This window comes from Coloeus monedula (assembly GCF_965178545.1).
Source record: "Coloeus monedula genome assembly, chromosome: 11".
Taxonomy (NCBI): domain Eukaryota; kingdom Metazoa; phylum Chordata; class Aves; order Passeriformes; family Corvidae; genus Coloeus; species Coloeus monedula.
In genome coordinates, this window is record NC_138791.1 from 8,742,454 (window position 1) to 8,757,555 (window position 15,102).

Below are 15,102 nucleotides of genomic sequence, written 5' to 3' on the forward strand. Positions count from 1 at the left end.
GGAGGGGTTTTTGCTTGCAGAGGGATGTAAACTGGGCAGGGCTCTGGCAATACCTGCTCCCTCAGTGATATGTGCATGGGAGATTCCTTGGACCACTGTCTGATGTTAAGTAAGTAATGTAATATGGGTTTTGTCTTTTTCAGGAGTGGAAGTAGGGAAGGATCAGGAATTTGTAATTGATACCAAAGGAGCAGGTGGGCAGGGTAAACTGGAGGTTAATATTTCTAGTCCTATGAGGAAGGCTGTGCCATGTCTGGTGGAACCAGTTCTGGGTAAGGAGTGCAGCACTGCAAAATACATCCCACGGGAAGAAGGACTGTATGTGGTGGATGTGAGTTATGATGGCAACCCAATCCCAGGGAGCCCCTACACTGTGGAGGCCACATTACCTCCGGACCCCTCCAAGGTAAGTGAGTGGTATAGGGCTGTAACAGCAACTGATACCTGAAAACTGAATTGTGGGCTATTGCATGAGACTTGGCTTGGTCTTGGCCAAAACATACCCCAGAATGGCCTTACTCAGAGCACTCAGTGATTCCTTTTGAAGCCTCTAGGACTTGTAGAATTCATTCCTGTAACACTGTATTTAAAAAAAACCATTGAGCTAATCAAAAATATGGCAAACATCCTGCATAGTGTGGTAAACTTAAGCATTGCTCCTGAGTTAATAGGAGTCTTTCTGATAAGCATCTCTGATATATTAAGATACTTTTTTTCTAAGGAAATACATTTCAAGAAAAACATGTGTCCAGTCATCAAATAGTTTAAAATTTCCACCTTTTATTTCCCACAGCTATATAAAAACAGCTATGGTGAAATTATAAATATCCTTGCCTAGAAACCTCTTTGGAGGAGAAGTACCAACTTTACAGTAAAAATGGGATGAGTGGCAAGGAGACAATGCCTTCTGTGTGTTTTTAAGAGCCTGTTAATTGAGTCCCACATACAAACAAGTCTAACTTGGCAGTCTTCTGGCAATAACATGGAAAAGGCAGTTTAGCTCAACTGTATATTCTCTTCTAGGTAAAAGCTCATGGTCCAGGTCTTCGAGGTGGCCTTGTTGGAAAACCAGCCCAGTTCACAATAGATACTAAAGGGGCAGGAACTGGAGGTTTGGGTTTGACAGTAGAAGGCCCATGTGAAGCTAAAATTGAGTGTTCGGACAATGGCGATGGAACCTGCTCTGTCTCGTACCTGCCTACGAAGCCTGGAGAGTATTTTGTAAACATCCTCTTTGAAGAAGTTCACATTCCTGGTTCACCCTTTAAGGCAGATATAGAAATGCCATTTGATGTCTCTAAAGTCATTGCCACAGGCCCAGGTCTGGAGCGTGGTAAAGTGGGCGAGGCAGGGCTGCTGAATGTCGACTGCACAGAAGCGGGCCCTGGGGACCTGCGGGTGGACATGGTGTCAGATACTGGCTCCAAAGCTGAGGTCCAGATCGATGATAACAAAGACGGAACCTATGTCGTTACCTACGTGCCTCTCTCGGCTGGCATGTACACAATCAAGATGAGATATGGAGGAGAGCAAGTGCCTAAATTCCCAGCCCGGGTCAAAGTGGAGCCAGCTGTGGACACAAGCAGAGTTAAAGTGTTTGGGCCAGGAGTGGAAGGAAAAGGTGAGAATAATTGTTGTTATCAGAGTTTGTAGGACTTGCAGTTCTTTTTGAGTATTCTGAGCATTGAAAGTTGTAAAAGCCTTGCATGTTTCCATGGTGATCCTTGGACAGGAGGGAGTCTCATGTTCCCAGCTAAGTTGTTTATCATGCTGCTTCACAAAATGTTTTGTTGTTGAGAATATATGCACTTCTTGAAGTGACTCTTCAAAATGTTTCCTGCAGACGTCTTCCGAGAAGCTACAACTGAGTTCACTGTGGATGCTCGACCTTTAACAAAGGCTGGTGGTGACCACATCAGGACACAGATCACGAGCCCATCTGGCTCCCCCACAGACTGTCTCATCCAAGACAATGCCGATGGAACATATTCAGTGGAGTACACACCATTTGAAAAGGGTAACCGCAGGGCTTGTTTTCTTTTACTTGAAAGGGGAAAACCGAGAGCAAGCAGCTCTTCTGCTACTTTCATTTGGCAAACCCCTGAGGTGTGCCAGTAACTTGTTGGCATCTTTGCAAGAGGTCTGCCAGTAGAGGAGCTAGTTCTGCAGGGAGTAGCTCTACTTGAACTTGAAGAACTGACTTTTACGGTAACTTGGCTTTAAAAGAACAGCATGTAGATGGCATCTCAGTTACAAAACACTAGTGAAGTCTTGTGAAATGCAGGAGGAAACACTTACCCATAAACTGACATTTAAGTCTGTAGCATCTTGTAGAATGATGTTAAATCATGAGCATGTTTAGGGAATTCAAAAGATGTTTCCCTCTTCTTAACAGGTCCGCACACAGTCAGCGTGACGTACGATGGTGTGCCTGTGCCAAATAGTCCCTTCAGAGTGAATGTCACAGAGGGCTGCCATCCATCACGTGTGAAGGCCCAGGGACCTGGACTCACAGAAGCTTTCACAAATCAGCCAAATGCCTTTTCGGTTGTCACCAGGTGACAGGGCCTGCTTGATCTTGAAGGAATATCTGAGGGGGGGAAAGAGTGCAGTGGTGTGCACAATGCAGGATGCTGAACTCCATACAAATATTTATAAAAAGGCCGAGCTGTGTCCTGCTGATGACTGTGTGCTACCTCATCATCTACATCTGCTCTGCAAACATTTGACATTAGGGATTAATAGTTACTGAGGAGAAAATTCTAGGAAAATGTGAATGAGCTAGTGCTGAACAGCTTTGCCTGCCAGCACATGCTGAAGGCTGAACATCGCAAGTCAGGACACCATATTCCCAGAAAGGATGAAAATGCAGCCAGAGCACATGAAGGCTACAAAGCTGCCATTAGAAGCAGGTGATTCTAACAATGTGTGTTTCTGTCTTACAGAGGGGCAGGAATTGGTGGCCTTGGAATAACGGTTGAAGGACCTTCAGAATCTAAAATTAGCTGTAAAGATAACAAAGATGGGAGCTGCAGTGCCGAGTATGTTCCTTATGTTCCAGGAGATTATGATGTTAACATCACGTATGGGGGAGAGCATATTCCTGGTAAGAACTCTTGCTCAGTGGCTTTCAGAAGAGGGAAGAAGTTAAACTAAGGACTTGGAGCTCTCAGTTGGCTGCATCTCCCTTGTGCTATGAAATGTTGATGTGATTTTGACTTTCTGCTTTTCCTCAGAACTCAGGCAGAAAAGGCAGTGGCATTTGCTCAAGTGGGTACAAATGAGTGGGACAGGGAAAGGGACACTAACCCTTGACAAATAACTGGTCTTATGCACAAGTGGTGTGTAATACTCTAGGTCATGAAAATAGCCCTTTGGTATGTGGGTACATAAAAGACCCTATTAGAGGGTCTAATGGGTGATCCTGTCATGGGGATTTTATTAAGCACTGCAATTTTTGGTCACTGCAGAAAGCATAGTAACTGTTCCCTAAACCAGACATTTACCTGTGCATGCATTGCGTGTTGCATGTAAATTGGATGTTTCCTGTTGGTCCCATTCTCTTTGTTGACTTACTGAACTTGGTAAGATATGAAGGAAAGGCATTGCCTCTGTGATGCTTCATTTGCCCTTCTGGTTTCTTTCATGTTTGCTATTTTTCCTGAGGTGTGAGAAGCAGATGGATCACAACAGAATTGTTGTCAACAATTATATGAAAATGTAGAAGCACCATCACTATACCTCTGACTTTTGCAGAAGCAGAGGGATAGTGTGGAAGCTGTGGGGCTGTCATTCCTGCCTGCAGCAAAGGCACAGTAATAAAAAAGCCTAAGGAAAAGTGGGGAGAAAAGACCTTTTGTTCTCTGTAACTGTTAACTTCTTGTGTTTAACACTTGCTATGTCAACTTCCAGGCAGTCCTTTCAAGGTTCCTGTGAAGGATGTTGTGGATCCCAGCAAGGTGAAGATAGCAGGACCAGGTCTAGGAACAGCTGTCCGAGCCAAAATCCCCCAGTCCTTCACTGTAGATGCCAGCAAGGCAGGAATAGCACCTCTTGAGGTGGTGGTGACAGGACCCAGAGGTAAGAACCAAAGTATTCCATCTAACTGTGCCCATATCTGTATTTGGGCAGGTAACATGGTCCTGGCCCTGCTTGCAAGGGTGGCAGTGCCACTTGAATGAGCATTTACCTCTGTTCCTGTTCATCTGGCATGTGCCCCTTGGCAGCTGACCCACGTGTCATGCTGTGAAAGGAGAGCTGTGTCCTGGGTGGTGCTGCTTTGGACAGTGTCTTTGATGGCTTTAGCCTAATCGTCAGGGCTGGGAGAAGTGATGTGAGTAACCATCACTGGTGAACAATTGTGTGTTAAGTTTTAGACATCAAAAAGTAAATCCACAGGTCTAGCATGTGAGCAGTGACTTGGGAAACCTGTGTCAGTGTATTGCAGGAGTCTCTGAATCATGGTGAAACTTCCCAGTGGTCCCCAGAGAGCAACAAGGCCCTTGAATGATAGCATTAATGGTGTTTGCATTAACCTAGAAAGCTGTGTCTCAGTGGCACAGTATCTTGGCAGTGAGTACCTGTTGGCTGCCAGTCTCACCTTGCTGGGAGGTGAGAGCTGCCTCCCCACTGGAGTGTCAGGTCCCGCTGTGCAGGTGCCCCGCAGGTAACACTTCTTTAATTCTAGCGGATGAGACGGATTCCCAGGGATGGCGCTCCCCATTGAAAGCAATTTCGGATTTCTTTAAAGGTGGTCCCAAGGGTGACACTGAGACAGGTTTGAACTCTCACTAACTACTGGCAATTTTGGCTCTTGGAAATCCGGTTAGCAACAGCAAGAATCATCTGGAGGAGGGAATGGGAGCCAAAGGTGTTGCTTTTAGGCTGTGCATGGCAACTGTATACATTTCTTTTGTGCTTGCTTTATTATTAATCCTTTCTATATTTTAAAGCCAACTTGTAATTGTAGGCTGCTTTGTGTGTTGATCTGAACTGATATGTCACATAATCTGTTGTAGATTTAGCTTAATGCAAATTGAAATGATTGATCCTGCTTTCTTAGTTCTTTGGCAGCTTGCAGGGTATTCCTGCCTAGGCAGCAAGCCTGCCTTTGCAAACACCTGATTGTGAAAGACTCAGCTGGTGAATGCTACACACCAACTGGCTTTAGGGCTCAATTCTGTGCTGTGAATCCCAGTAATAATAAGTAATCTTGCAAATGACAGTTCAGACAATTATAAGCATTACTCATTTTCTGTCTTGAAAGATCTTCAATGCACTTTTAGCAATTGACCTAGACTGTACCGAAAGGCAGATCTTTCTCCAGTGTTTTCATGCTAGCTTCTATTTACAGCAAGAAGATGGGAGCCCAGAGAGCAGTGGATAACAAATCTATCTCAAGTCAATGGCTTTGAATACAAAATAAGGGAAACTGATCATTGATCCATGCCTGTTGCTTTCATTAAAAAAACCCCATTGAAATTTAGCTTGTTGCCAGCTGTAAATGAGCAGTGCGTCTTGTAGCTTTGTGCAGCAGATGACTGTATCTTAATAGCACAGCTGAAAAAAACATTTGTTGCTTTTTTAGGAGTTGTGGGACCTGTTAATGTGGTAGACAATGGAGATGGCACCCACACGGTGGTGTACACCCCTATGCAGGAGGGACCCTACATGATCTCTGTCAAATATGCTGATGAAGAGATTCCTCGAAGGTAAGGTGATGAGAGAAACTTTGGAGAACTGAAGATTTAACAATCCAGTTGTGTTCTCCCAGCACATGAGCACGATTTAAGGACTGGATGTGGTCCTTTCTACTTAACCAGTGCAGTTTCTTGCACAACTTCAGGGTTCAGTGGTATTTTGAGTCCACTGCACCTGCAGCAGACACTGTAGGAGGAGTGTATCCACATGTACCTCAACGTGTACTGCAGCAACTAGCAGCCATTGACTTGGGAGGAGGGGAAATAATGGGTTTCTCTTTAAGTCCCTTCAAGGTGAAGGTGCTTCCTACATATGATGCTAGTAAAGTGACAGCGAGTGGACCAGGGCTCAGTTCCTATGGCATTCTAGCCAGCCTGCCTGTGGAGTTTGCTGTGGATGCTAAGGATGCTGGGCAGGGACTTCTGGCTGTACAGATCACGGTGAGTAACAAAACCAAGGAAACATGTTTGCTAGGTGGGCATGAGTCTCTCCTTTCAGAAGTGTCCACAGCTTTATCCTCACATACCCAGTGTCCTGGAGACTGAGCTGCTGACTGGACTCTAAGGTTTGGTACAAGAGAGTCTTGCACTCTGCATTTGTGGAGCTCTTGAGAGTGCTTTTGTGAAACTTCTGTCTTAAAGTCATCAGCTATGCTCTGTTTGGCTCTTGCCTAACCTTACACTCTGCAAATGCCCAAAATGAGATAAAGAGTCGCTTGTAAGATAATGAAAATACATTGAAATGGAATAACATTTGAAATGGAAACAGTGTTCTAGCAGTGTATTTCAGCAAGGCCATGAGATAATGACTGCTCTGAGCATCACATTATGATGTCTCTCAAGGTTGCCAGAAGTCGTAAGTTGCTTAAGGAGATACTGCAGGAATGTTTTGATTTATCTTTGTTACTACTCTTTCTGAAGTTTCTGGTGCCTGGACTCTGTGGCCTCAGCAAAAAGGTGTCTGGTTAGTGGACCATAAAGCACATAGCTCAGCTCTGGCATGCCGAGGTCACAGCATGGCTGGTTGTACTGGCCCTTCTGCATTCTTGCTCCTGTCCTGTCTCAATGCCTGCTCAGGTGCACCAAAGCAGTTGCCATTATTCTGGCGTGCAAGTGTGCTCTTAAAGGATCCAAAATGCTTATCAGAGCTCCCAGCCTGGCTGCGGCTTTGAAGATCCAGTTCCACAAGTCTGATACGGTAGAAGTGCACAGGTGATCCTCCTGGCAGCATTTGTTTGTTTCTTGTTCTGAGCTGTTGAATGTCAAACATTTCACAAGCCTTCCTGAAAGAAGTAAGCTCTTTTGTGCTGTACCTAAAATCTCAAGTCCTTTGCAGCTTATACTGTAGCCCAGGCAGTGTTAAGTTATAAAATGCAAAGTGGAGTCAACATGTGATTCCCTGTAAGCAGGCTTGGAAGACTTTCTAAAATGCTTCGTGCTTTGCAGCTGATGAGAAATGGTAGTTGAAGGGACTGCACAGACCTGCTTTTAACTGTAGACTTTGCTGTGTGCCAGCAGCAGGATGCCTCATGCAGGAGGGTTGATAGCAGACTCCAGAAATGCTTCCCTCTCCCTTCTGACCCGTCAGGGAGCAGCTGCCCAAGGCTGCCCAGTGCTTACTCAGGACAGAGCTGCACAGTCTGACCGCCCATCTGTGCCTCAGGGACCTGGGAAGTTTTCTTCATTTCCAGTAGAAGTATGACAGTGAAGCCCGCCCGAACTTCTTACAATTAATATAAAGCTTATTAAAATGGCTTGCTGCTCTTATAAACATTCTCATACCAACCAAAGAGTAGTTAATGATACCCCTGATTGTTTTATAGTGGTCTGATAACCTTCCTCCTCCTAATAGTCTACTTTTCTTACTAGTCTTTGAGCAAAATATATTTAAACTTCAAGAAGCTGCAGTTCTGTATCTGTTTGAGACCACCTAAGTATGGCTGTGAACAGATTTGATGCCCAGCTAAGGAAATTCAAAACCTTCATAGTGTCTAAATCTTCTGGTTTGCATTCCTCAGGACCAAGAGGGCAAACCCAAGAGAGTGGACGTTCATGACAACAAGGATGGCACTTACACAGTCACCTATGTCCCTGACAAAACAGGCCGCTATACAATTGGCGTTAAGTATGGTGGAGATGATATCCCGGCCTCTCCCTATCGGATCCGGGCATCTCCAGCTGGGGATGCCAGCAAGTGTTTGGCCACGGGTGAGTGTTTGACTCCTCTCTTTGCTGTTGTTCTGCATGTAAAGCTGCCTTCTGAACATGGTACAGTGGATGCGATGGGTGTAGAAGACGTGCTTGAGACTTGTGTAATCTGGCTGCTCGTACAGAAAGGGTTTTCCTAAAGATAAAGTGTCCACCCTCTGGGTGAGCAGGGATCTCTTGCAGCCTCTAGCAAAATCTGTCAAACTGCCTGGGCTGTTACAAACAGCCAGATGCAACTGTCTGATGCTTATTTTGGCATCAATAAATCTAGCTGAGAGCCTCAGTGAGGTTGATTTAAAAATAACACATATGTGTGTGTCCACTGCATCATGCTTCTTGCACAGTGAGTGTTGCAAGAAGCTTTTCATTCCAAGCTAAAACAGAATTATTTCTGAGGATGTACATAGCTGGCCATGTGCTTCTATATTAGCAAAGCTTGTTCAGGCTGGGTGTTATTAGTGGAGATTTCTGCTGCTTTTCTGTCTGGTCAAGATTGGCCTGGGTCTGAGCAGGCTTTTGGGAAGAAGAGAACCTAAAGATAAGATATTACTATGACTCAAAAAATCTTTGCCTTGGTGTAGGGGAGGGACTCCAAATTTGTTGCTGTAGGAGCACACAGCTTTGTCCCTTACCAGTTCTAAGGATGGGTGTTCATCACACGGCTTTGGGCTGGTCACTGTGGCATGCTCCCACCTCCCAGGAGGCTGTGACAGGGAGCAGAAGTGACAGGAACTAGTTACAAGACTGCCACTGAACATTATTTATTCTACAATCAAGAGACTTAAATAAACTAGGCAAGGCCAAATTGAGCAGGGAAACCTAATCTGTTGTTGTAGACCTGTGAGAGTGTGTGGGCATTGTGCTGGACCTGGACATTGTGCAGTTAGAGTGCACCTGAAGCCTGTCCAGGAGCTGGCTGCTTTCAAGTTGTTTTAAACAGAAATACATTCCTGACACAATGGAAGAAAAAAGAGGTATCCCGTTTGCCTCAAAATTTGTTTAAAAGATGCCTTAATGGGTAAATCTGATACTCTTCCAAGTAACTCAAGTCACTAACTATTCAAAGTAACCGAGATGGAGATTACTGCCAGATGCCAGCTAAAATTTCCCTTTTCCAAGAAGTGCTTCTGATTCAGTGCTGTAAAGCTGAAATACAATCACCTTAGGAGTAAGTGCTGGAATACTGCCAAGGTATTAAACCAGCAGGTTTGTTGCCACTTGAAAATGAGCCATTTACCTGGTAACAAGTGCAGGTCAGAAGCAGGAGTATTCACTATGTACTACTGCAAATAAGACATAATAGTTCTCATTTAAACACAGTGTTCTTCAAGTTAGATCTGATTGCTACAATTTTAGCATTGTTGCATGATGTTTTTTTTGGGATGTGTGGCAGAACAGTGGAAAATTGTTCGTGGATAATGGTGGAGGAAATGTGGCTATGGCTGCTACTGTGCCCTTTTACAGCTGCTTACACAGGGAGGTTTATGTTAAAGCAGTGCAGCCAAGTTGCTGGCTGGGCAGAAGAAAGTGCCTTTGGCTCTGCATAAAGGAGTAGGATGATAAGAGTATGGGTTAAGGCATTGCTTTCTTCAAACTTAGCTTTTTTCCTCTCTGTTCCCATCCATCCTCTGTGATTGCAGAGGAGAAGGAGAGCTGGTAGCCAGCTCTTGCATACCACTGTGCTGACCAATTTAACAAATGTCCCTTGTTGTACATCTGCTCCCAAACCCACATCTGTGACTCCCTGGGACCAATGTCTTGGTGCCATGCTCCCCAGGCGCCTTGCAGGCGGCCTGCCTGGGAAAACTGTCCTCTGAACACTTTCAGTAATGAAAATTGCCTTGTAGGTCCTGGAATTGCACCCACTGTGAAGACTGGTGAGGAGGTTGGTTTTGTGGTAGACGCCAAATCAGCAGGGAAGGGAAAAGTGACGTGCACCGTCCTCACGCCAGATGGGACAGAAGCTGAAGCAGATGTTGTTGAAAATGAGGACGGGACTTACGATATCTTCTACACCGCTGCCAAACCAGGAACCTATGTGATTTATGTCCGCTTTGGTGGGGTGGACATTCCCAACAGTCCTTTCACTGTCATGGTAAGCCAGTTCTGCTCCAGAAGTACCTCCCACTCAGATTCCTGCTGCCATGTTTTATTTAGCGATAGGTTAACTCTGTGTGTAAATGTTTGTACAGACATTTATTAGGCTAGCAGGAGCTAATGAATCCTTGTTCCTTGCAGAGCTTATTTTGAGCAGGCAATACAGTTAAGTGAAACGGGATAGAAGCCATCAGAGGATGAAGACTTGGCTTTTCTGAAGAAATTTGTTTTTCATTTCCTGACCATGTAGTTATTTTTCTAAATGATGTAAGGGTGGTTGTAATCAGCTTCTACAACTAATTACGCTAGCCATTGTCAGATACAGTGCTCTGCCTTCTCTGTCTCTCACTTTTTATTAAGTTGACCCCAAAACAAGGAACAGTCTGCTAACAGATCCCAGGGAAGCAGACTGTTAGCTCACACTTAAAAATTATTTGTAAGTGCTGGTTAAACTGTTATAGCCAAATTCTGCCTCCTTCTAATTATCTTCTTTCCAATGTGCAGTACTCCACATTTAGCAAACAATACCCCAGCCCCCTGAGGAGCAGACTAGGTGCCTCTCAGGGCTCACAGAAGCCCTTCTTATGAAGAACATCTCTCTGTGTTGGCAAAACAATTCCTGGTCTTGTAATCTCATCCAAAGCAACCTCTGGTGCGTCTCGGTCTATGAAATCACAGGACTGTACTTGTGCTGAGTCCAGATGGAGCTCATGAGCAAGTCCTTGGGGCCAGCAACTCTGGCTCTTCCTACCTGTCTTCCTGGCTATGGGTGTCTGTAGATTTCCTTGAGAGAAACAACTCACTTGGTCACTGCTTAAGGTTCACCACAGGAAATGCCTCTCAAGGTCAGGGAGCCCAATCCTGGCCAGCCAAAATTCCCACTTCCTAGCTGCCTGATACAGTATGTGTTTGACTTGGGTGTCTCAGCTGGGGACAGAGAACACTGAAACAGCAGCCTTTCTGTTTTGCATTGGTTTTCTTAGTGGAGTCCATCCATGCAGAAGTTTCCAGTGGGTTATTTTATTAGGATGGTTTGCAGTGGTGTAAATGGGCAGGAGGGGCTGGGATGGCTGAGCCTGGGGGAGCTGCCTGTGTGGGTGTCAGTCCCAGCCACTCGTGTCAGGTTAATGGGAGATACAGGAATTTGCAAGTCATCCTCTTGGCATGCCTGGTGAGAAGAGCGGCTGCACCAGGGGAAAACACATTCAGTGTCTTGACGACGCAGTCCCAGCTATGAATCAGAAGAATGGCTTTGCTGGATGTGGGCTGGGTCATTCATCCAAGTGCGTGAGCTGGAGCAGCCTTCCCACGACAGCCAGCTCCCCTGCCTCCCCGCTGGCACGTCATGCTGTGCAGTGCTCGGGGACTCTCATCTTAGGTTTAAAGCTTTCCCTTCCCTCACTGCATCAGTCCCATAAGAAAGCAACTCTGATATTCAATTCCACCAGTGTTCAGGCACAGCTTTCTGCTTCCCTCGCAAGCATCACACAACAGCACGTACTAGCTTTGTCCCTTTGATGTGCCATTGGTGGCTTCCTCCAGCACCTGTGGATAAGGGCAGTTTCCCAGCTTCCCCGACTGGATCCAGGTCTTTGCTATGGCGAGAGGACTGGGAGGGCTACATGATGGGAGAAGGTGTTGAACTAGAAAGAGCTGTGTGTTCTGAACTGTGAAAGGTGGGACTGCCTCCATGGCAGAGTAACATCTAATAACAACTAACCTGCCTCTACCCCTGCCCAGGCTGTAGATGCAGATGATGTCACCGCACGGTCGCAGGAGCCAGTGGGTGCTTCCCCACCCGGATTCCGCCCTTGGGTACAAAATTTTTACATTTTTCAGCTGTTTTTTCCCCATCTGTGTTCCATTTCAGATGACAGCCTGCTTCTTGGGACTGCTTGATCGCTCTGGTCATTGTGTTCATTCTTTCTGTTTCATCAATTGTTCTTGGGATCCAGACCTTGTTTTTTCTTTGCTGCTTGAAGGGAATCTCCAAATAAACTCATGTAAACGTGAAGAGGATCATTGCACCCACAGCTTCCACTTCTGAAATGTCTACTGTTGGCAAATGCACCCTGAGTGCACTCCTTTGTTTTCCCAGTAAAATCACAGTGTCTTGAGTTCAGAGTCACATTGTGAAACTTGTTTCTTTTGTCCATTTTGTGTTGCAATCATTCTGCCCCATTTAAAAATCACTTTCTCTTCCAGGCCTTAAGCAACTAAATCCTTTCAGATGGAGCCACTTTGGGTCTTGTGTGCGCTACATTGTCTTCCATCCCTTTGTGTTCCATTTTTATCTCTGACTTTTTTCCAGCATGTCTTCCATCTGCGCCATGTTTGATTTGCTCTGCTCTGCGGTGTGGTGTTGTGAAGGAGAGCTTGGCCGGACACTGCTCTGGTTGAGCCCAGTCCTTGGCTGGCTGCAATAATCACTGCACACTCTCTTCTGCTTGTGCTTGCAGTGGAGCTGCTCAGTGTTCATTTGGCTCTACCATCCTTTTTGAAGTGACCCATCTTTTTGCTTCCTTTAGGTTACAGAAGAAGCTTATGTTCCAGTTGGAGACATGAACGGCATGGGGTTCAGGCCCTTTGATATGGTTATCCCATTTGCTGTAAGGAAAGGAGAAATAACAGGTACCTGGAGTGTCTCTCAGGGAGGTTTATGCTTTTTGTTAGTGTGTTTATCCATCTGCAGCTAACAGACTGGGTGGTCTAGACCACAGTGTGTGGGGGAGGTTTGTATCCTGCCAGCAACTTAGTTGTTTAATTTCACATCGAGTGGCACCCGCTGAGGATGAGTAGGATACGCCCCTTCAATGGTTTGAGTTAAATCAGGGGATTCTTGGTGCTGCTGTGGCCCTCAGTGCTAGCCTGTGAGCTACTACACTGTAGGGCCTGTTGATGCTTTTTCCCTTCTACACAGAAGCTACACACATCCTTGATAAGCTCCATTATTTCTTTTGTGCAGATGCTGTAAAGCAGTTAATTCTGCATTCCTGTTACATCCCTTCTCCAAATCAGGTGACCCCTCTTCTACAGGTCTGGCAGCTGAGAGCATTGCTCCAGTAGTACTGTGGTTGCTCTAAGCTCCTGCTCACAAGGCCTGTGTCCCCTCTGCCCCCTAGCTCAGCAATCCCACCCCAAGCCCTGTCCTGCCACAGCTTGAAAGAACAGTCAATCTTTCCTTTTCAAAAGTGCAGCAGAAGATGGAGCATCTTGCCATGAGGTAGATCAGTACTTTTTCTGCAGCTTGCTGTGGAAAGCTCAGTGGCTGCAGCAAACAGCCCTGCCTGTAGAGTTTGTAAGGTCACAGGACTGTTTGCCAGATGTCTACCACTGCCTTGTATTCATGTAGCTGAAACAGAAAACATGTCTGGTTAGTGTTCCCATTAGTCTCCTATTTGCGCCTGTGGGTAAGGAATTTAACAATTTAAAATGCTTGTTTAAAATGGCTAGACAATTCTCTGTGGGTGGGAGAGGGGAAGCAGGCAGCTTCTCCTTCTGTGACTCCCATGGTGGCATTTTGTAGGTGAAGTACACATGCCCTCTGGAAAGACGGATACACCAGATATTGTGGACAACAAAGATGGCACAGTAACAGTGAAATATGCTCCTACTGAGGTTGGGCTGCATGAAATGCACATAAAATACATGGGAAATCACATCCCAGGTAAGTCTGAAAAAGCAGGTGATGCAAATCTGAGTGTAGAGTCCTGCTGATGCATCTGCTCCTTGGTGAGGTTCTATAGCTGAGTTGTACATGCTGTGGAAAGATCTGCCCAGGATATTTTACCATTCAACAGCCCTTTCTCTGCAAGTAGTCCAGAGCAGAGCTAAAGCAAAGGAGTAAGTGATGGCATATATGAGCTTCCATTGTGGTTTAATAGTACCAGCCAGGCTTAAAATGGATTTTGGTTTTGGGAAACTAGCTTTTGTGGCATTTTATTATGAAGAAGAAACATACAATTTTCTAACTACCAGTTTTTCAGGTTGAAATTTACTGCCATGGTGCTCAACAAAACTACTGGTTAGTGTGTGTTTATCCTTAAAACTGCATTGGCAAAAAATCTCAAAACTGTGGGGAGAACTGATTGGCTAAAATACTATAGTTACTCTTTCCATCTGATTGCAATAAAATAAAACACACATGCACATCATGCTGTAATCTTTGTTTCTTCCTGGCTGCTTCTTAACAAACAGAAATCACTGCCTTTCATTCCATTTCTCTTCTTTTGTCCTTGCTTCACCAGCTCCCCAGCGGAAGCGTGCTGCCTCGCCTGGAGGCTGTGGCTGCCCTGTGGTTCTCCAGGCATGCTGGATGTGGGGGGCTGGGCAGAAAGGGGCAGACCTGTAGAAGGATGTGTAGACATGAAACAAAATATCTTCAGCACTGCCTGAGAGGGGCTGCTGGTTCTGTTGGTACAAAAACGCAGGATAACTTAGGCTGAAGTAGGGAGCTCAGTGATGTGATGCATGGTGCTGCTTCAGTCTCTTCAGCCCTTTATGGATATTAGCACCTCCCTAGGTGCTGACCTGTCTGATGTATTGGTTCACTAAGACCATTACCCTGTGGTGGGATAGAAAGATGATGTGCCATAATGTTTCTTTCTTGAAGGTTGTCATGAACTAAACTTTTTACTGTCTCAGCTGCAAAATCTAACTTCAGACTGAAGAGCTATCTGTGCCTTTTTTTGAAACCATTATTGGCTGTTGGTGACTGTACTTTTTGTTCTTGTGCACCAGCTTAGCTAATCTGAGGCTGGCAAATACATTTTTGGATACCCTTCAAATTTGCTAGTTCAGGTTCATTGAGTCAGACAATGTGCTGTGCTAGTTCCTAATTCTGAGCAACCAAAATTCAGAATCAGTGCCTGAACTGAAAGCCTGCCTCTGAGTCATGTTCTGATTTAATGTGCTAAAAATAAACTTGCAATGAACAGGAACCTTTACAACATCATTTAAGCTTATCTCTGGTAACTAGGGTAACACGTACTCTTCCATGACTGAATGTGGCACAAATTGTAGAGAAGTGTCTTTTGAGGGTGGAAACGGAGGCTTATTTGATTTTTAAGTGCATTACAGTCACAATGAGGTTTTTCAG

At 45.3% G+C, this 15,102-nt stretch overlaps 1 protein-coding gene across 2 annotated transcripts in view; it reads left to right on the forward strand.

Moving 5' to 3' along the window:
- Positions 1–15,102, forward strand: part of FLNB (filamin B) — a gene marked incomplete at its 5' end in the record, with an annotated part of 71,824 nt that overhangs the window by 42,934 nt on the left and 13,788 nt on the right. For both annotated transcript variants that reach the window (XM_082288919.1, XM_082288920.1), the window contains 13 exons: positions 144–406; positions 1,024–1,621; positions 1,844–2,017; positions 2,396–2,558; positions 2,946–3,106; positions 3,913–4,080; positions 5,588–5,711; positions 5,984–6,140; positions 7,718–7,907; positions 9,755–10,002; positions 11,745–11,819; positions 12,533–12,635; positions 13,531–13,671. In XM_082288919.1, coding sequence (XP_082145045.1) covers positions 144–406; positions 1,024–1,621; positions 1,844–2,017; positions 2,396–2,558; positions 2,946–3,106; positions 3,913–4,080; positions 5,588–5,711; positions 5,984–6,140; positions 7,718–7,907; positions 9,755–10,002; positions 11,745–11,819; positions 12,533–12,635; positions 13,531–13,671 — 2,565 coding nt within the window. The remainder of the gene's footprint in view (positions 1–143; positions 407–1,023; positions 1,622–1,843; positions 2,018–2,395; positions 2,559–2,945; positions 3,107–3,912; positions 4,081–5,587; positions 5,712–5,983; positions 6,141–7,717; positions 7,908–9,754; positions 10,003–11,744; positions 11,820–12,532; positions 12,636–13,530; positions 13,672–15,102) is intronic.